The sequence below is a fragment of the Chionomys nivalis genome, chromosome 1, assembly GCF_950005125.1.
Source record: "Chionomys nivalis chromosome 1, mChiNiv1.1, whole genome shotgun sequence".
NCBI lineage: Eukaryota > Metazoa > Chordata > Mammalia > Rodentia > Cricetidae > Chionomys > Chionomys nivalis.
In genome coordinates this window covers 189,343,044-189,363,796 of record NC_080086.1, presented here as the reverse complement: position 1 = coordinate 189,363,796, position 20,753 = coordinate 189,343,044, and the positions used below count along the sequence as shown (strand labels likewise).

Sequence of the window (20,753 nt, the reverse complement as noted above, 5' to 3'; positions counted from 1 at the left end):
CCAATTTTAATCCAAGGTGATCTGATAAAATACAAGGTGTTAGTCCAATTTTTTTGTAACTTGTGATCGAATATGTGGTCAATTTTGGGTAAAGTTCTTTGAGGTGCTGAGAATGTATATCCTTTGGTGTTTGGGTGAAACATTCTGTAGATATCTGTTAGGTCCATTTGAATCAAGATCTGTTACTTCTGATACTTCTCTGTTTAATTTCTGTCTGGATGACCCATTCATTGGTAAGATTGAGCTGTTGAAATCTCCCATAACTAATGTGTGGGGTTCATTATGTGATTTTAGCTTTAGTAATATTTCTTTTATAAATGTGGGTGCCCTTGCATTTGTGGCATAGATGTTAAGAATTGAAAAGTCATTTTGGTGGGTTTTCCATTGATGAATATTAAGTGTTCTTTTCTTTTTATTTGTTTTATTTGGAAATCTATCTTGTTAGATATTAGTTTTTCTGTACCAGCTTGTTTCTTAGGTCCATTTGACTGGAAAATCTTTTCCAACCCTTTACTCTGAGGTAATGACTGTCTTTGATGTTGAGTGTGTTTCTTGTATGCTGCAGAAAGATGAGTCCTGTTTTCATGTTCATTCTCTTAGCCTGTGTCTTTTTATTGGTGAATTGAGTTCATTGATACTGAGAGATATTAATGACCAAAGGTTCTGGTAATTGATAAATCCCTTGATCTGGTTCTCCCAACTAATGTGAATTGTGTTTGGACCTGTGGCGTCTGCTGGAATTCTGTTCCAGCTTATGTGGCCTGGGCCTGTTCTGGCTGGTATGGTTTGTCCCTCAGTAGTGGAAGCTAGCTGGGATTGGGGGTGGGAGCCCAGCAGCTGCAAGGCCAGGGACTGGCGTTGGCCTAGGGAAGGTAACAGTGGACAGAATGGGGATGGTCCGTTGGTGCAGATTTGCTGTGAGATGGTTCACTCATCCTTTCTGGCTAGCATTGAATTTTCTGTTTTGGTCCTACTGCCATTTTTGGTTCTGCCAGTAATGTTAGGTAATAATCCCATGGCATTTGAGTATGTGGAGAATCATTTAACATTTGAAGTTGTGTTTTGTAGGAAGATCAAATAAACAATTTCTGGGAAAGAAAAAAATACAGTCAGTTTACTTTTCAACATTTGACTCCAGGTAATCCTTAAAAAGTTTAACAGTTGAAACATTAGATGTCATGCTTTCCATTTTATGAAATAAAAATTCTGCCACCTTTAATAAACCTTTATTTAGTTCTGTTTAAAGATAAAGTTGAAGCTGGGCAGTAGTGGCGCACACCTTTAATACCAGCACTTAGGAGGCAGAGACAGGCAGATCTCTGTGAGTTCGAGGCCAGCCTGGTCAACAAGAGTTCCAGGACAGGCTCCAAAGCTACAGAGAAACCCTGTCTCATAAAACCAAAAAAAAAAATCTTATATCTACATTTACAGATTAGCGTTTGGCTAAGAAGACCATGGTTTGCTATATAATCACTTGTGCCATCATAGTTGTTTATGACTTCAAGCCCAGTGTATACTGTGGTCTGTTTGGCAGAGTTCTCATGAGTATGTTATTTGCTTTTAAATACCAACATATTTAAATGATGGTGTCTTACTGTGTTTTAAATAATTATTCAAGGATTCTCACAGTATTAGATATTTCTTCATAATCAAATTAAGGAATTTGACCTTTAAGTCAGAAATAGAATTTCTGTTAAGTTGAACATTAGGCTTCACTCGAGGACATTGAAGTAAAAGGCTGACAGGACTCTATGTCATAAGCTGGAGGTCCTTTCATCGTACCAGAGTTGTATTATTCCTGTCCCTTCAAATGAGGGATGTGAGTGTATTTGTGAGTGTTATTGACTGTCAACTTGACGGAATCTAGAAACATCTATCTAGTAAATAAGCTTCTGGGTAGTGCTGGGAGGGATTGTCTATAGTAGGTTAAGATGGGAAATACCCTCCTTAGGTGTAGGCAGTTCTATCTTAAGGGTTGAGGTCTTGGGCTGAATCAGTAGGCGAAGCTAGCTAAGCAGCAATACTCATTACTCTATGCTTATTAACTAAGAATGTGAGATGTTATCAGCTCTCAAGCATCTGCCATCATCCCCTCATATAAAAGCTGAAACAAGGCCTTCCTTTCTCAAGCTGCTTTCTGTTGGATATTTGGTTATAGCAATGTATAAAATAATGAATACTTCCATTTATAGTAGCTAAGAATGTATGGGGATGCCCTGGACAAAACAAAACTCTGTTCTCTCTCCCATGACATCTGTGATCCCAACTTAGAGGATTTATCCTCAGCATCAGGCAGGCAGTTCTGCAGAAGAAACCAGCCAAGTGCCCTCTAAATTCATACATTCTGACACTGGCCAACTGCAGGTAACCTTCAGACCTCAGGGTTACACATTAAGTCCCAGCTGTCCTACTTTTACTTCAGAAGCCAGTTTCAGGCTCAGACACCCAAAACTTCTGGTAAGACTATCAGTTGGTAGTCTCATATCCTATATTTTAGTTTGGTTACTTTGTCTGAACAACTCATAGAACTTAAAGCAGCAATATACTTGCATTTATTGGTTCATTAAAAAGATATTTTAAGGGCTACAGATCCATAGACATATGAAAAGACAGAGTAAACAGCAGAGGTGTGGCTTCTGTCTCTATAGAATTGGGGTGTGTCGTACTCCCAGCACGCGTTTTATCTGTTGAGAGATGACCTGGGTCCTTTTTGAGCTTTTATGAAGCATTAGCTGCATCAGCATGATTGGAAGATAGCCAACTGCAGTTGGACAAAACCATAATCTAATGTAAATGAGCCGGAAATTGCCAGCCAGGAGCAAGGACTGAACGAAGTACGTATCATAGTGCCATAGTACCAGTCACCAGCACTGCGGTAATGAAACACTCCAGTCTTTATTACTAGACACGGGAAAACTTCTGTAAGTCATCATCATCTTGATTCTACTCTGAAGACTTAACTCTCAACAATATATACATTCAATTGCTAACAAATATATAAATCAGCCTCCATATAGACCTTTAAATATATAGTCAAGCAGTCTCAGATATTTTTACATGAATGCTGGAAACCTTCTTTGGCAAGAGGGTTCAGGTCCCAGTGAGGATGTGTGCAGTTGGTGTGATAGAGGAGGAAGAGTTGGACACTGATCTAAGGGTGACTCAGAATGGCTACCAGCAGCATCTAACTGAAAAAAGACTGCACAGTTTATTGTGCATAGTATTAAATGGGAGAAAAAGGTCATGTAAAACTGCTGCGGTGTGACCTGAAATCAGAGATTCAGGAAGCTAGTCTTGACCTTGATGGTAAGCACCTGTGTGCCTGAAAGGGCCTTAAGTACCTCTTGCCAGAGATAAGGAGAATGACTTCTTTAGCAAACCAGTCTTTCCTCAAGCCCTCAGGGAATGGAGACTCTTATCCAAAAGCCTTACCCTGGGAAAAGAACTTCTGGGGAAAAGACACTATACTACAAATTTTTAGTCTTGCTGTTCCCCTCTTATGCTTCCAAAAAGGAAGGTCCTGATGTCTTACTCTTTTCCCATTATACTGGACCATTCTGATTTCTCTGCATTTGTTGACTGCACTCTTGGCCTTAATGGCCTCAGACTCTGGACCTAAATTGTAGGCATTTCATCCTTGGGATCAAGAGTTCCTGGTAAATCTCTAACTTTCCTGTTCCTGGTTTAATTAGATGTGCACAATGAAATTCCTAGTTCCAAGGTGGCAGGGTTTTTTTTTTTTTTCCAAAGAATTATTATGTTTAAGGCTACTGTAATGGTTTAAGTAAAATGCTGCAGGTCCCTGAGTGATGGCAGTGGGCAGTGGGCCATGAGACCATGCCACAGGTTAGAAGCAACAGGCAGCAGGCAGCGGTCCAGAGACCATGGCAGGCCACGAAAGCAGCCAGGTCCCAGGAAGCCACACAGCGGGTGAGAGACTGAGATAGATAGGCACACCATGCAGAGTGAAGTTGGGTATATATTGAGTGAGTTTTGGAAGGGAAGAGAAGGGATAAGAGCAGAGAGAGAGGCAGAGCGAGAGAGAAAGAGAGAAGCAGATGGGGAAAGGGGAGAACCTCTCAGTTGTCAAACTACGTCAGAGATCTTTGAGAAGGATAAACTTTTACTTGAGTTATTGATTAAAAAACAACAGAAAACTTATTTGGTTGGCACCTAGAGCTATTCCTCAGGGTCCTCCATGGTTGCTGAGAGTCATATTTTTCTTTTCCTGTTTAGCACAGGGCCGCCAGGTTCCAGAAGATCCTGTGGGCTAGAAATCTTTAGGAAGACAAGCTAGACATGTACAGCTAGGCTGTTGATTTCAGTGATTCTGTCCACTGTCTGGTGATCTTCAGTTTAGATGAAAGACAGTTTTTTCCTGTAGTCAGTGCTTGGCAGTTGAAATGAATTGCGAGTGGACATTGTTTTGTTCCCACTTGTCTTCTCTCTTCTTTGGAGGAAATAGAGTGCTGCTGCTAGGAGCCAACCTGTCTCTTTTTGTTATGAAACATCTCTTAATAATTAAATATTTAAATGCCATATTCCCCAGATTCTGAGCAGTTGAGGGCTGTTTATCAGGTACAGCTACAGTGTAGAATCTGCCTGGAGAGCTAGGTCCAAGCTTGACATGGTTGGATTAAATATAAAGTATTTTTGTAAGAGACTTAAAAGTACATACCAGTTTAAAGCATGAGATTTATTGTTTTTGTAGTCTGAAATGAGGTGCAATGAACAGACAATTATAACATTTAACACTAAACATAGGTGCACTTAAGTTACATATATAAACACACACACAGAGTGAACAGGAATTAGGTGAAGTGGATGCTCTTGGTGGGCCCTACCGAAGGCATGCCACTGCATAAAACACACATGCTACAGAGTCAGCAAGAGGAGTTTAGAGATAAAAACATAAATAAACCGGGCAGGCAGGGAATACCTCAGTAAAGATGGCAGAACTTGGTTACCTGACCTGGCTCTCAGTTAAGATGGCGGTGAAGTCACCTGACAGCCAGAATGGCAATGGTCACATGTTATATGGAAGAGAGATTTAGAGGCATGATCCTTCCTGTTGCTGAGTCACCATGCCACAAGCTATGGCTGGGAGCAAAAGGCTGGAATTAAAAACAGCTGCCTCATGGATCCCACCAATCTTGTTGGCAGCAGTAGCTGTGACAGGAACAGTTTGAGGAAAAGTGGAGCCAGTGGAACTGGCAGGACACCAGCAGAGTGAGGGTTTATATAGCTGAAAACGTAAAAACCCACAAAAATGGCAACACTGCAAGGCTTATAGGAGGACTTCTACTCTATAGGTGAGGTGCAAAATGGTGGCAAACACCACAAGGCTTATAGAAAAGTGTCCTCAATTTACATCTGGGGTGTTAAAGCCTGACTGGCTCTGTTCTGGGTGACTTGGAAGCCAGAGTCTAGAGGCCTCTCTGAGTAGTGTCTCACAATGGGGATCACTAATAAGTGGTTGAAAAGAAAAGAAAAGAAAAGAGAAAAATCCGAGGGACCTTGGGCCCCCAGCATGTGTAGTGCTAGTGCCAGAGGACTGACCCCGGGTTGTCTGGTCATGTTTTTAGCTATGGAAAGAACAAACGGCTCAGGCAGATGGAACATGTCGTTGTGGAAAAACTACCCGGTTCTGGATCCCGATCCTGGGCGAGGAGCAGGAGGGTCTACCGAGTCAGATGGCACCAATGTAATGGTTTAAGTAAAATGCTGCAGGTCCCCGAGTGGTGGCAGTGGACACGGGTCCATGAGACCATGCCGCAGGTCCCCAAGTGGTGACAGGCAGTGGGCAGCAGGTCCTGAGACCACAGCAAGCCACAAAGGCAGCTGGGTCCCAGGTAGGAAGCCACAAAGCAGGTGAAAGACTGTGACAGATAGGCACGCCATGCAGAAAAAGTGGGTATTTATTTAGTGGGTTATGGAAGAGAGGGGAACGGGGAGAAGGGAAGGGGGAAGGGGAGAAGGGAGGAGAAAGGAGCAAGGCAGAAGCTACCTCTTTGAGAGAGAGGTGGAAAGGGAGGGACTCAGGCTGGAGGCTGAAGATCAGCTTACCTCGGTGGACTGGGAGGGAGTGGGCATGGCTTATCTCTTAAAGGGACAGGACTGACCATTATAGCTAAAATTGTACACATTTTTATCTTTTACCAAAGCTTGCAAGAAATTTCTTAAAGAGAAAGGCGTTAATAGTGAGAATCATTAAAATTGAAAGTAGAAAGGTGCTGGAGAAATGTGGTGTGCAGTGTCAAAATGTAGGAACTATGTCAAGCAGCAGTGATTGCTGTAGAGTCTTCATGCAGATTTCAGCTGAGAGCGCACTGTGCTTTTCTGCATGAAAGACTTTTTCATTGACTATTTTCCAAAGTAGTTTGAAACAATAGTGTGAATTTAAAACATGCAAACTAAAACTGGCCATGGTAGCATATGTGCATGATGCTGCCACTGGAGGTTAGAGCAAAAGAATGAAAGTAGAAACCAGTTTGAGCAACAAACTTTAATCTAACCTTTTTTCTCTGCATGCTGATTTGGTATAAATCTCTACAAGCGTGTAAGTGAAAAATGCCATTTTCATGTAAACAGGCTGATAATGCTACTCATTTGGTAGTGTCTTTTGCCTATTATGCACAAAGATCTGATTTAGTTCCTATTGCCACACAAAACCAGACTTGTGGTGCATTGGAGGACTGTAGAGCTGGCAATTGGAGGGGAAATTCAAGGTCATTCTTAGCTGCTACCTAATGAGTTCAAGATCTGCAGGACTTCTTGAAACTTGGTATCCTATATGAACACAATTATTTTCATTTCAAGACTGTGGTTTTTGTTTGTTTATTTTTTAAGTACTAAGTATGTAGTTGGTAGAGACACACACACATATAAATATATATATAATGCATATTTATATATAATGCATAAGCATTTAAATGAAATTTTAAAATTACATTTGGTCCAACTTTTGCTAAAATTAAAAAAAAATGTTCTAAAATTTACTTTTCTATATTTTTATGTAATATATTTACTGTGTCTGATTTTCAAAATTTTGAATTTTGTGTTTCATATACACATAGATCTCTGTAAATGTTCTTTGACATTTTTGTTAATTTGACATGTTAATATTTTGTTAATATTATACCTAATAAATGAGGCATAGTCACAATTAAAATCATTTGATCTATAGTTTTGAATTCACATTTGTGTGCCTATTTAAAGATAATTTATGTTTTCTCTGCCTCCATTTTTTTACAGAACACACTAAATATAACAAACAATAACTATTATTCTGTTGAAGTTGAAAACATCACTGCTCAAGTTCAGTTTTCAAAAACAGTTATTGGAAAAGCACGCTTAAACAACATAACTAATATTGGCCCACTTGATATGAAGCAGGTAAGCCTCAGTCACGGACAGTCTGAGAGAGTTAAATGGTTCTGCACCCTGTATGTTGTAAAAGGGAACGAGGGGGATGTCCTCAAAGACTTGGAAATGTGCCCCATATAAGTATAAATCAAGTTCGCTGAAGATTTCTAACTCTTGGAAAGTTGTGATTGTTTAGTGTTTGAATCCTATCCTCTGTTGATGTTTTCCTTGCTGTTCTGTTGTTTTTGCTTTCAGATTGATTATACGGTACCCACAGTTATTGCTGAGGAAATGAGTTACATGTAGTAAGTGCTGATTTTTAGTTGCTTTACCTTTTGTTTTCTGAATTTTTATAACGTTATCAGTTAAAATGACCACATTTTCAGTGTTTGTTCTCTAAGCGTGCTTTGCAGCATTGTACTCTACAGTGTACATAACGTGTACATATGTACCTGTACCCATGAAATTCTTCTTTATTTCCAAAATTTTGCATATATATTACAATATATATTATATATGTATATTACTTATTTTTAGTTATAATATATTCATGGTATATTAATATAGGAGTATTGAGATTTTTAATGCATAATAATTTTTATGGACCCATAGTTCTGATGACTTTTTAATATTTTGTGTGTGTGTGTGTATGTGTGTGTGTGCTGCATGTGTGAGGATAAACACACCCATGCATGCATTTGTGGAGGCCAGGGTTGAAGTTGAGTGTTTTCCATTATCAGTTTCTACTTTTATCTTAAGTTAGGGTCTGTTACTGAAAACCTAGAGTTCATTTATTTGGTGATGCTGCCTGGCCAGCAGGCACCTAATATCCTGTCCCCAGCCTCTAGTACTGAATTTACAAGTGCATCCTGCCATGCCTGGCTTTCAGCCTGAGTGCTTGGTATCCAAACCCTAGTCCTCGTGCTTACCCAGCAAGTGTTTTACCCAAAAGCCATCTCTCCACACTTCTTATGTATTCTTAATAATGAACACATGGGCCCATATTCCCAGCTATTAAGGAGGATGAGAGAGGGAAGATTATTGAGGCCAATTTACATAACATATGGAGATTCCATCTCAAAGGGAAAAAATAAAACAAAAAATTGATATTCAGTGTCTATTAGGTATACCAGAAGTGTGATTAATAATATAATAACATTTCTCTTCCCATTTTAATTTCTTTAACAGCGATTTCTGTACACTGGTCTCCATCAAAGTACACAACATAGTACTCATGATGCAGTAAGTATGGTCATGTTTGCAAAAATAGCTCTTGCTAAGACTTTGAGTTTATAAAGTCTTTTAGGAGATGCATCCCCATGAAAGCCATCTCAGCTGGACCTTCAGTCTTACAAGAATGCTATGTAAAATGTAAATGTTTTCTCACTTAGCTAGCTATAGTTGTTCAGAGACACAGTCAAAAACCTGCAAGCATTATGGGAAGAAGGCAGGGTTAACACAGAGTGTGGGCCAACAGCTGTTCCTTTCTGCTTGGTAATTAAACTTACAGCACCAAGGAAGAATAATGTGTTGCTGGGTATTGGTGGAGCCCACAGGACTCTACAGTAAATGTACAGCTGACAGATTCAGAAAGGCAAACCCATGAGTGTACAACTTATAGGACACCCATCTTGCAGAGCTGCAGGAACACTTGTCTGTTGTAAAAGTCGCTGTCATATCTGTGGAAACCTTGGGAAGCTATGATTCTTCCCTTCAAAATGGAATTCATTTCCAGAACAACTCAGCAATGTAACCTCTGCCTAGGCAAAAGAATGATTACCCCATTCCCCCACACCATAAAGCCTTAGAGCAATAACAGTCACTCTTTAGTCAAATTTACATAGAGCCAATCCCACAAAACTACCTGCTAATAGACCACATGGAAATTTCTATAGAAGATAGGCACTGAGCATGCCCCACCTTTGCTAACAACCAAATCTGAGCGTCCCCATAACTGCTTATCACCAAAGAGTTTGGATGAGGAGAAAGTAAATCCAAGAATCAGGGATGTTTAGTAACTTTATCTAATGGTTTGGAAAGTCAGGTACTTCCCCTTAGATGCTGGCTCTTTCCTGGGTCATGTCACCTGTTCCAAAGTACTGCTTTGTCAGGTTCTACCTGCCCTTTTTGTGATTTTGATATGCATATTATCTTTGTTCTTGCCTGTGGAATTTTCCAACTATGTCTGTAAAAACTAGAAACCTAGTGGGGATCATCCCTTCTTCTTCTCCTTCTTCTCGCTACTTCTACTTCTTCCCCTTATTCTCCTTCTTTATTTTCCTTTTTCTTATGCCTCTTCTTTTCTGCACCCTTTCACTTCACTTTTGCCCCTCACATGAAGAATAAAGAAGATGCAGAGGTAATGTGCTTGAGTAAATTTTTTTTACCCCCAGATCCTTACTTGCCATAGACATCCAATTCTGAGCCCTGAGGGTGTACCGAGTCTGGTACTCAAGTCCTCCCATAGGATGTTACTTAGGTACATAAAATATCATTGGTTGTATTTGATATTTTGGTCATTAGTTAACATTTAATTTTCATTTTTCATATCATGAGGGAACCATGTGATTCTTTTTAAACATGTAATAAACTACTTTTAGTCAAAATAACTACTTATTATTTAAGACATATTTTTAAATATATATTTTATAGATATGTTTAATGTATTTATAAAGAAATATATATTATTATCTATTTTTATATATTATCTAAGCAGATAATTGGACAGGGTTGCTCAGTTACCATTTTTGGATCTGGTGCAGAACTGTTTCCTAAGAATCCAATGTCTATAATATTGCCATCATTAATACCAAATCCAAATTATCAGTAACTGATTATTATAATTCACAATAAGTAATTTTAGGATTTTAACTTATGAGATATAAATTGATATTAGCTTGATTTTTAACCTCAAATAATCTTCTTGGAATAATTTTTACATACAACTTGAATATCAAATAATCTTCTTGGAATAATTTTTACATACATCTTAAATATTCTTTCCATTCTTTTCCTTTTTAGAGTAACTGTAACAACGACGTACTTTGGGCACTCTGAGCAAATATCTCAGGAGAGGTACCAGTACGTGGACTGTGGAAGGAACACAACTTACCAGTTGGCCCAGTCTGAGTATCTAAATGTCCTTCAACCACAACAGTAAAGCCTGAAGATGTGACAGAGCAAGGACATATCGAGGTTTGCTCAGAACTGTTAGTGAGGACGCACTGCCTAGAAGGACCTCTCGAATTGAGCACGTCTAAAGTGTACTCTAGGACACTGAGGGCTCAGATGACAGAATCTGCTCCTTATGCGGTTACTGGACTCTTGTTCTGTGTTGAGGATTTGCTCATACCAGGAGCCCTTATTCGATTGTAAGTTAACTGATTGGCTTTCTTCTTATCTTCGTTCCTAATATGAAAAATGAGACTTCCTCTAAATACAATAAATAATTATATAAAAGTCATAGACTTAATCTATAGCTCTATTGGTATTATAGTTCACTCATGAACATAATTTGAAAAATAACTTCCGAAGATTTTTATATGAAATTACTGAAAGTCATGAGGACTTTTAAAAACTAACCTGTTTTATAAATTCCCATTCTTACATGATGGTAGTCTTTTGACTATATGATAACTTAACTATTAGCTAAATGTTTTTAGCCTTTAATTTGTTGAAATTCTACTCATTTGCATGTTTTTGTCTTATTTTTAGCTAATGGTTGCATAATATTTACCAACCATAACAGTATGCAAAATTCTGTTCTATACTTTGTAAGAACCTCTTAGTATGTGCTTCATGTATAGCTTCATGAATTTTGTGTCATCATCAAACATATTCCTTTTGTGTACAATATTGTAAATAAACTGCATGGCTTTTATACACCTTTGATAAATGTCAAATGAAGTGGTACTGATTGAGAAGTAAAGCAAGTTGTTCATAAAAAATAAAACAGGGCAATGAAATTCAGAAATCTATAAAGTAACAGTAGATTCTGACTACTTGTTAGATCTGGCATAAAATAAAACAGTTTGATGCTTTACTTTTATGTTGCTTTTCATATTAAGAATTACATAAATATTTTTCACAATGATTAGGTATCATCAATTTTATGAATGCTTTATGGAGGGAAATTATTTTTTACTAAAAATTATTCAAGAAATCCTTTCATTGAACATTGATGGCGGTATCAAAATAAAACCTGTAGTTTGCTTTTAAATTTTTAGTCTTTGTAATCATACTGATTTGATGCTTTTAGCAGTTAATTAAGTCTTCCTTTTTTAAATTTCATCTAGCACTGTTTTCAAGTATGATGGATGTGTTCACCTTGTGACATATTTTGAGTATCATTTTCCATAAGGTTCTTTACCTTGTTCACTCAGAAAACTCTTAGACCCTAACACTAATCATAGGAACTAAATATGATACCAGATTGTTGGAGGAGGGCCGCTTGGTCATTTCAGCCACTTGGCCCTGAAATAATCACACAGAAACCATATTATTTAAATCACTGCTTGGCCCATTAGTTCTAGCCTCTTATTGGCTATCTTTACCTCTTAATTTAACCCATTTTTATTAATCTGTGTATCACCACGAGGCTGTGGCTTACTGGGAAAAGTTTCAGCATCTGTGTCCAGTGGGGCTACATGGCTTCTCTCTGACTCCACCTCCTTTCTCCCAGCATTTAGTTTAGTTTTCGCTGCCTAGATCTGTTCTGTCCTGCTATAGGTCCAAAGCACTCCTTTATTAACCAATGGCAATCACAACATACAGAGGAAAATACCACATCACCAGATTAATTTCTTTTTGTTTTCTCATTGAAGAAATTGGGTTTTCCTTTTCACATACCCAAGTGCCTACCTTAGTTGTGGTGTGTAGCCTATTTACCAGTCTGGTTCTCAAGTATCAAACATAAATTCTAATGGCTTAATCCTGTCCCTTAAGCACATTTATGTCTTTCCCATACCATATTCCTCACTGTGAGTGAACATTTCAAACATCCATTTTTTTGTGTCTTACATTCCCAGGGGTTACAAGGCTGGCCTTCCTGTCGCGCCCAGACCATTCTCTGCAGTCATTCATTCTCTAGTCAAACAGTCTTTGATGGATGCTTTCCTTTCCTGTGCTTGCTGGTCATCCTCTTCCCCACCACCTTCCACATTCATTCTCCTTCAGTGTGCACAAATTGCACAAATGTCCTGTTGGGCTTATTCTTTCTGAATTAAACTCACTTCATTATCTGTATTCTTTCATTTTAACATAACCAGTGGCTGTGACTCATCTGATTTTCCTTTTGTCCAGAAATATTTAATCCTATTTCTTGAAAATCACTGTTATCAGTAGTTAGGCCTCCAAGCCTGTGTCTCTTCTTGACCAGTAAACTATGTAGTTTAATGTTTGGTCAGTTAACTTTGATGCTTTAGTGACTTTCTATGTGTAAAAACAAACTGTAAAGAAATCTTTCTATGCTTTCTGTTGTGCTTTTCCCTACCCTCATTACATGGTGTACAAAATCATCATTCATTCATTTCTTCAGAATCAATCTTTCCATATGCCTCATATTGTAGTCACCTTCTGTGTTCCTTCTGTGTGTGTTTTAGTCTGGGATTGCACTGTGTAAGTGAGCAAGTCTGTTTCACCTTCTTCTAGAGTGCCTGTGGAAGGCCTGAGGGACAGGACAGTGCAGCAACTGGAAGCAACTTTGCTCCCAGTGATTCAATTGCAGTTTTCTTTTAACTTTTAAAATTTCAGTCACGTATAGACATCTAGGTTTAATGTCTAGTTTTGATGATGTTTGAGTCATTAAAAAAAAAAAAAACAGTTGGAATTTAAACCCAAGTAAAAAATAAAAGGAAGAGAGATGCAGATTGCCTATGACTATTCAAGGGGTATCAAGTAACTCCTGGGTAAGCCAGGGTGATAAAAAGCTATAAGTTAATGAAACTGAAACAAACAACAACAGAACCCATGTATTGGAGAAACTAAACAATAGCTGTAGAAGCATTGGGAAGTATGAACTTTGGCTTTCCTTGGGTCAGTGCTGAGTCTGACTTCTGGCATGGAGAAAGGGTAGGTATGAGTATATTTTTATGAGTACCTTCATAACCTAGCCAGACACTTGATGAAGACATCATAGTATTGCTCCATGTTCTCCGAAGTAAATTGTGTTCTGTTCTAATCCAGTACTCTTCCAGACTGTGTGGATATTGTGTGTACAAGACACTGCTGTTGCTCTCCTCTCTGCTTTTCTTACATGATTTCTCAGCACGATGCTGAGAGGATTTGCTTTAAAATTATATTTCAGCAAATACTTTCCCTGTGGCCAGAAGTAGGTTCTCTGTCTCTCATATTTGTGCCCTGTTATTTAAAATATCTATCAGAAAGCCATGACTTAATGCTGTTAAAAATTAGAAATGTCCAGTTAACTGGTTCAGTGGATAAAGATGTTGCCATGGCTGATGACCTGAGTTCAGTTTCTACATCTCATAGCAGAAGGGGAGATCTTAACTTCTACAAGTTGTTCTCTGTTGCCCACCCCCACACAATACACATATATATGCACACATAAATAATACACACAAATGCATGTAAAAATATAATAAAATTTCTTGAAGTTAATAGTGAGGGGCTAAGATTTTGGTAACTTCAAATTGTTATTTAAAATATTTCTAAAACTAAATTGAACAATGTATATAGAATACGTTAAAGCCTACCCTGGAACTTAATTTTTGTTTCAATGTTTCATACTCCTCAATAATTCCAATAAAAATTAAACATTTTCAGTGTGAATTATTTATAAGTAAGATTATTGTGTTTGAGATTTGTAATACAGTGTGAAAATATTACACATGAGATAATTCCTTGAAATTGCTTGAAAGCCCATATTGAGGTAACATTTAATAGACCATAACTTTATTTTGTGCTCAGTTTTCTTTTGATTCCTGTTTACTTGGGCTTAATTAAGTAGTTATTTTTTTAAAAAGTTACAAGAATAAAATATAACTCACTTCAGATCTTCAAATTTGCACTTAGGAAATGGAAGTGCAGTGTACAAAGGGGTAGGAGGTGACATCAAAACCCAGGATAAGTAACGTCTTAGAAGACTTGAAACTTGGCCCTAATGAGTCCTTTTTGGTTCTTAGCCTTATTGGGAAATAATGTTGGATATTTTATTGGCAAGTGTGTTGCTGAGACTTTGCCATTCTCTTTGGTTTTTAAAGTGCTTAAGTTAATAGACATTTAGACAATGCTTCGTATTCTAAAAGATTGTTCCGTTCATATACTTTAAAAGTATATAAGCTTTAGGTTTTCAAATACATTATTTGTCTTTTTTGGCAAGTAATAAGAGTTGATCTTAAAGTTGTTGGTATGTAATCACAAGGTAAACTGGGTGCCCTTAGGTAAGAGTTTGAGAACACTGAAATACAACAGTTGCTTGGCCTACCTAGAGAACATCTTAGAGGGGCCGGCTTTATGCCTCTCACTTTTTTTGTGAAACTAGGTTTTAAATGAGATATTTAACTTTTTAAGAAAAATTATTACATATCTGAGATAGTTGGGTAAGAACCATTATTCAAGTTTTATTTTTGATTAAAACGAATGTATTTGTGATATACTTGGATCAAAAATTTAAATTCTATATCCAAGATTTATTTACATAGCAATATTCATTTACAGTTTGTAATTGGAACTACATTGTGTGTCTTTGGTTTGCTTAGTTACAGGTTTCATGGAGGAATTTTGAAACTTACCTTTAATTTGGGTAAAACCAATAGTGATATGGTTACTAAATGGAATTCCCATGTTTTCAAATGTTAATGCGATCCCTTTTCTAGTTTGTTTGCACGTTTAACACAACCTCTAAGTTGAAGAACATAGAGTGGTTGGTGTTCAACCCTCAAAGCACTGCATAGATAGCTTAGCAAGATTATGAGAAGCTTTTCATAGTTGAGTCTAACTGTCCTAGAAGGAAGTTATTGTCTTCTGTTTAATTACATTAATTGAAATGGGTTTAGGAAAAATGTTTTCAGGATATTTTGTATGCTGCAAAACACAAAAGAATAGTATTGTGCCAATGGCCAAAGGTAATATTACTACCATGTAGAAGTCCAAATTGACCCACTTCACTCAGAATTTTAGAAACTAGAAGTCTGGGAGATGCTGCATCAGCTGTCTTGGGTGATACTTAGTGCTGTCCAGGATGAGGAGAAACAAAGCCAGGCTGTGCTAGATGCAGAGTATCGTTACACAGAGGCTGGCTAGACTCTTACCGTCAATTCAAATCAGCACTCAGGAGGCAGAGGCAGGCGGATCTCTGTGAGTTCGAGACCAGCCTGGTCTACAAGAGCTAGTTCCAGGACAGGCTCCAAAGCCACAGAGAAACCCTGTCTCGAAAAACCAAAAAAAAAAAACAAAAAAAAAAAAAAAGAAAAGAAAATGTAAAATATATACTGTATACTTGCTCTTTAGTGGTCTCCATCATGGTACATCTATTAAATTTATTATTTGTACAGTTCAGTTCTGAATTATAGTTATGATTGCCATTTGTGTGGGGAAATGTGGCTGTAATAGTAACAAAAGAATAGACATGCCCCTCAGTGCCATTCTTTAAATTCACTTGTAACTGTTACTCTTATACTTGTGTATGACAAAATAAAATTTGTAAAAAACATTTTAGCATGAAAAATAAAATTTATATCAATGAATTATTTGGCTTATGCTCTTGAGATTTTGTAAATACAGATATTTTAGTCCCCTCAGCTTTGTAGAATCTGAGTATGAGCCTCATCTTTGACAGCTCTTTCTTTGATCCACTCTAGCTTCCGTTTTTGTCCTCAAGTGTAGATGGAGGCCGCTTATTTGTTCCCATATAAGCCCCCGAAATAACCACACAGAAACTGTATTAATTACATCACTGCTTGGCCTCTTAGCTCTAGCTTCTTACTGGCTAACTCTTACATCCTAATTTAACCCATTTCTATTAATCTGTGTATCGCCACATGACTGTGGCTTACTGGCAAGGTTCCGTCTGGCATCTGTCTCTGGTGGGGCTACATGGCTTCTTCGGACTCCACCTCCCCTTCTTTTCTCCCAGCATTTAGTTTAGTTTTCCCTGCCTAGCTGTGTTCTGCCCTGCTATAGGCCCAAAGCAGTTTCTTTATTAATCATTAGTAATCACCATACAGAGGGGAATCCCACTTCACTCAAGTTCAACTCACAATATCTCTGGATTCTTATGTATGGAATCTCTATTGCTCCTCTTCCCATATTCTTTATAAGAAAAAAAAAAAGAGGCCTAGGTCCTTTCTCTGGTGTTGAAACCCTTAATTATCTGTTCACCACAGCCTAACTTTACACCTGTGTCCACCAGTGAGTCTCCACTGGAAACTTGCTTCAGCCCTTACATTTATACACGATTCTGTATTCATTTATTCTCACCTCCATTATATATTCTCTAATGCTCAGCTCGTATTCCACTTCCTGCTCCCTTTCTTTCCAATGGATTCACAGTTGATAACACTTTCCCCGTTGCCTACTTTTAAATCAGTTGCCTAATCACAAAGGAAAAAGTTATATTGGAACCTAAAATGTTTTCTCTTAAACTAAATTTAATAGTGTTTCAAATATTTATTTAGGTCTATGTGTATTCAAATTTTTTTCTCAACATAGAGTTTTTATTTTAAGCAGCTTTTAAAGAGTTGTAAAAAATAGAATAAGCTGAGGTCAAATGAGATGTGCCCTAAAGTATGTTGGTAGAATAATGAAGAGAAAGATGTTTGTTTTCTTTTTTCTAAGTCTGATATTTAAAAAAATAAAAGTGAAGTGAGAAAGAAGCAACAAGTTAATGAAGCTTTTTACTCTGGTAAATTTCTATGATCAAAGTTTTCATCTTTTTTAAGTTGTAAATTTCAGTGTTCAAGACAGCATATTGTCTAGGACCCCAAAACGTGACGTCATGTCTGCCTTGATTTAGTGAGGAGCAAAAGGCCAGCATCTGCAGACAGCTTTAAGGATCAAGAAAGGTGTTTTCATTAATTGAGCACATTTAGGTTTAAATGTATGTTTCACAAATAGCTTCTCAAATGACAATGTGATTTTTACTTTTTAAGAAATGTTTTTCTGTGTTTAATGTTTAGTCTTGGAAAGGAAAATTTCAGAAATTTGTACAGTGCCTTATATTTTATGGTGATATCATAAGTCAAAATTTGCTCTTTGAATCCAGTGCTGTAAGCAGTTAGCCATCACAATCTTGACAAAATTCATCTTTACTTTATAAGCCCATTACTAGGAATGTGACACACTATTTACAGCAGTTTTTAAAAAGCATCACCCTAAACAGATCAAGTGCAAAATGAATCCGGACCTTAAATGTAAAAGAATGTTTCTTCCAATGAAACAAAAGCAATTTTGTCTTATAATTATTTTTGCTCTTTAGATTAAATGTAAATGAGCTATCAGTGAGACATTGACGATCTTTAATTGATTTTAAAAATTGTCACATATGGTCTCTTTCACTAAGGATGTTTACAGAATACACACTTTCAAATATCTGAAATTGGGGCTTGAGAGATTCAGTGTTAAACAGTGCTTACTGTGCTGCCAGAAGGACTGGAATCTGATCCCAGCAGGAGGGATCGTGTTTGATCACTGCAGCTTGCTAGATTTCAGCCAAACCAAGAAAATATGCTGCAAGTTCAGGAAGACCCAGCCTCCAGAGGAATAGGTGGGGAGTGATAGGGTGGGACTCAGTGCCCTCGCATGATCTCCACATGTGCATGCAGTGTGCTCACCTGACACATGTGCACATGCTCAGGTGCGTGCGCGCGCAAACACACACACACACAAATCTTTAAAAATCTGAAATTGCTTCCTTGTTTTCTGCCTGGATAGTTTGGTGGGTTTTGTTTAGTTTTTCAGATACAGAATTCTCTAAAATGAAATTATTTGAATATTACTTGTCACAATTAACTTAAAAACATAACCTCCAAACAATAGCTTTCAAAACATTAAAATAGTGACTCTTGAATAAGTTCATATCTAGATAAAAATAAATCTGATCATAGAAGTGTACACCCATGCCAGTACTCAGGGGACCAAGTCCAAAGGATCACTCAATCTTGGGTGTTTGAGATCTGCCTGGGCAACGTAGTGAGATGTCCCACCTACAGAATTCCAGAAAATATGTGCTTTTAGAACTCTGGGACTATGGGATGCCTGTAATTTTTGTGTGCTCCACATTTTTGTAAGACTTAGCCCTACATAAAATGTGGTTGACTTATTTGTCTTTTGCTGGCGTAGTTATACTACTACACAGTAATTGTCGTTGGGTTATTATGCTGAGATGAAACATGACCAAGCAAGTTTTATAAAAGAAGCATTGAATAGGTGTTTGCTTCTAATTTCAGAGGGTTAGTCCATGATCACCGTGCCAGGGAACACTGGGGCATATAGACAAGCATGGCGCTGGAGAAGTAGGTAAGAACTACATCCTGATCTGCCGGCAGTAGGAAGAGATAAACACCAGACCTGGTGTAGGCGTTTAAACCCTCGGAGCTCCCACCCCCAATTTTAAAAAAATTTCAAATGTGGCATCTGTAATGTAATCCAAAGTCAGGAGTCCCCAACATTACAAACATGTCACCTAGATGCCTGTGATAGAGTCCTATCAGTCACACTCATTCCAATGGATGAAATAATATATTTGTGTTTGTATCCTGTTTATTGAGACTATTTGAGTTTGTAAGAAAAAGTTGATGGTTATCCTAAAAGGAAAACTGGGGAGAGTATCTTGTATTACTTGTATCAGGACATTCAGCTTACCTGTAAAGCCACACTTGTACATTCCTTTCTTAAACAGTAGCACTGTGACTTCATAACCTTTGGATTTGAGATTTTAATTTTAACTTACTAATAATGAAAATGACCCATTGCTTTGGTAAATGGGTTTTGACTTAAGTCATGATCTCACCACTGTGAGAGCTATTAAAAGCAGAGGTATTTTTCGTGATACCAGAATCTCCCTTTTTATAACACTCTGATATTACCTAACTATAATGCTTAGAATTTTGAGAACTTAATTAACATGGTGAGATAATTGATACCAGATTTTGATTGACCCAATGAACTTTGAGCAGCAACTAACTACAAGGCAAAATGTCAGGTTACAGTAATAAACAAATAAAAAATGCACATTTTCTATTCCAAAATTTAAATGAAGACAGCTAAAAACAAATGTCTTAAAAAAAAAAAAACCAATCAATGTTTTAAAACTATCTTTTCAGGTGGGAATGGAGCCAAGCCCTAGCCTCACACAGGGTGTTGGGAACTCTAACTGAAATTGAAAATAGAAGCAAGATCTCCCCTGGTCACAACTGTAAATATAAACAAAAGTTAGCTCATTTCTGATAAAGGCTTATTTTAGATAAATATAACAACCTCAGCTAATAAGTAGCCAACTAGGATGGTTATGTAACTGGGGATTTCAAAACAGATAAATTTTTGGCACGCTTATTGTTTTTGCAGAGTGGAAAATTAAACTTGTGGCTTCATGCATGCTGAACAAGCATTCCACTGAGCTCCATCCTCAGCTCTAAATAATTTATTTTCCTTTCTCATGTTCCTACTAGATAACTCTGACCCTTTGTCATTGGCCCTCTAGTCTGTCACATATTTCCCAATTCATGCATTTCTTCTTACTCAAACTCTAATGTTACTGGAATTTTATCTAAAAAAATCTTTAAAAAATGAGGCTGGAGCAATTTAGTATACAAAAATAAAGTGACCCACGTTCTTTCCATCTGGGAGGTAGTTCATGCTCCTCTATTCACCCCATTCACATTTGTCTTGTGATGAAAAAGCCTGAGCTCAAGCAATGTTTTAAAGGGATACGAGGTAAGGAAGATGCTAAGGCGTCAAACAGCTCTCCAAGCAGCTGACGCTTTATGGGTAGCGAGTAGTGTGCCAGCCTTCCGATGGCCATCTACATTCGCGCATCCTCATTGGTCTGTCTTCATAAGTTGAACAAGTATTTTCTGAGCAGGGCTGTACATTACGGAATGGTGGAGAAAATAACTTTTCTTACCAATCCTACTAAAGTTGACATAAGCTGTGTAGTGTATTTTCCATCTTTTGTTAGAAATAGATTATACGATTATTTTTTTCTCTTCAGTCCTCTCTGGGTGTTAAACCTACCTTTATCATTTCATGATATTAAAAAGGCAAATATCCTAAAACATATATTCCTCCATAAATAGTAGTAAGATAGCATTTCCCTGACAACCACGTTTTATGTCGATGCACTCAGCGACCAGGGGCACTGACAAGGTGACCAGAAAGAGGGCCTTTCTGCAGATGAGCCACAGAAAACAGTCCTATGCATTACCAAGATT

The 20,753-nt window shown here is 37.6% G+C and overlaps 1 protein-coding gene across 1 annotated transcript in view; it reads left to right on the top strand.

The window, feature by feature from the left end:
- Tmem106b (transmembrane protein 106B) overlaps window positions 1-16,219 on the top strand; it is a 29,305-nt gene extending 13,086 nt beyond the window's left edge. The window contains exons 6-9 of the mRNA XM_057769933.1: window positions 7,255-7,395; window positions 7,621-7,670; window positions 8,554-8,607; window positions 10,387-16,219. Of these exons, the coding sequence (XP_057625916.1) occupies window positions 7,255-7,395; window positions 7,621-7,670; window positions 8,554-8,607; window positions 10,387-10,525 (384 nt within the window). The 3' untranslated portion in view covers window positions 10,526-16,219. The remainder of the gene's footprint in view (window positions 1-7,254; window positions 7,396-7,620; window positions 7,671-8,553; window positions 8,608-10,386) is intronic.
- The last annotated feature ends 4,534 nt before the right edge of the window (window positions 16,220-20,753 follow it).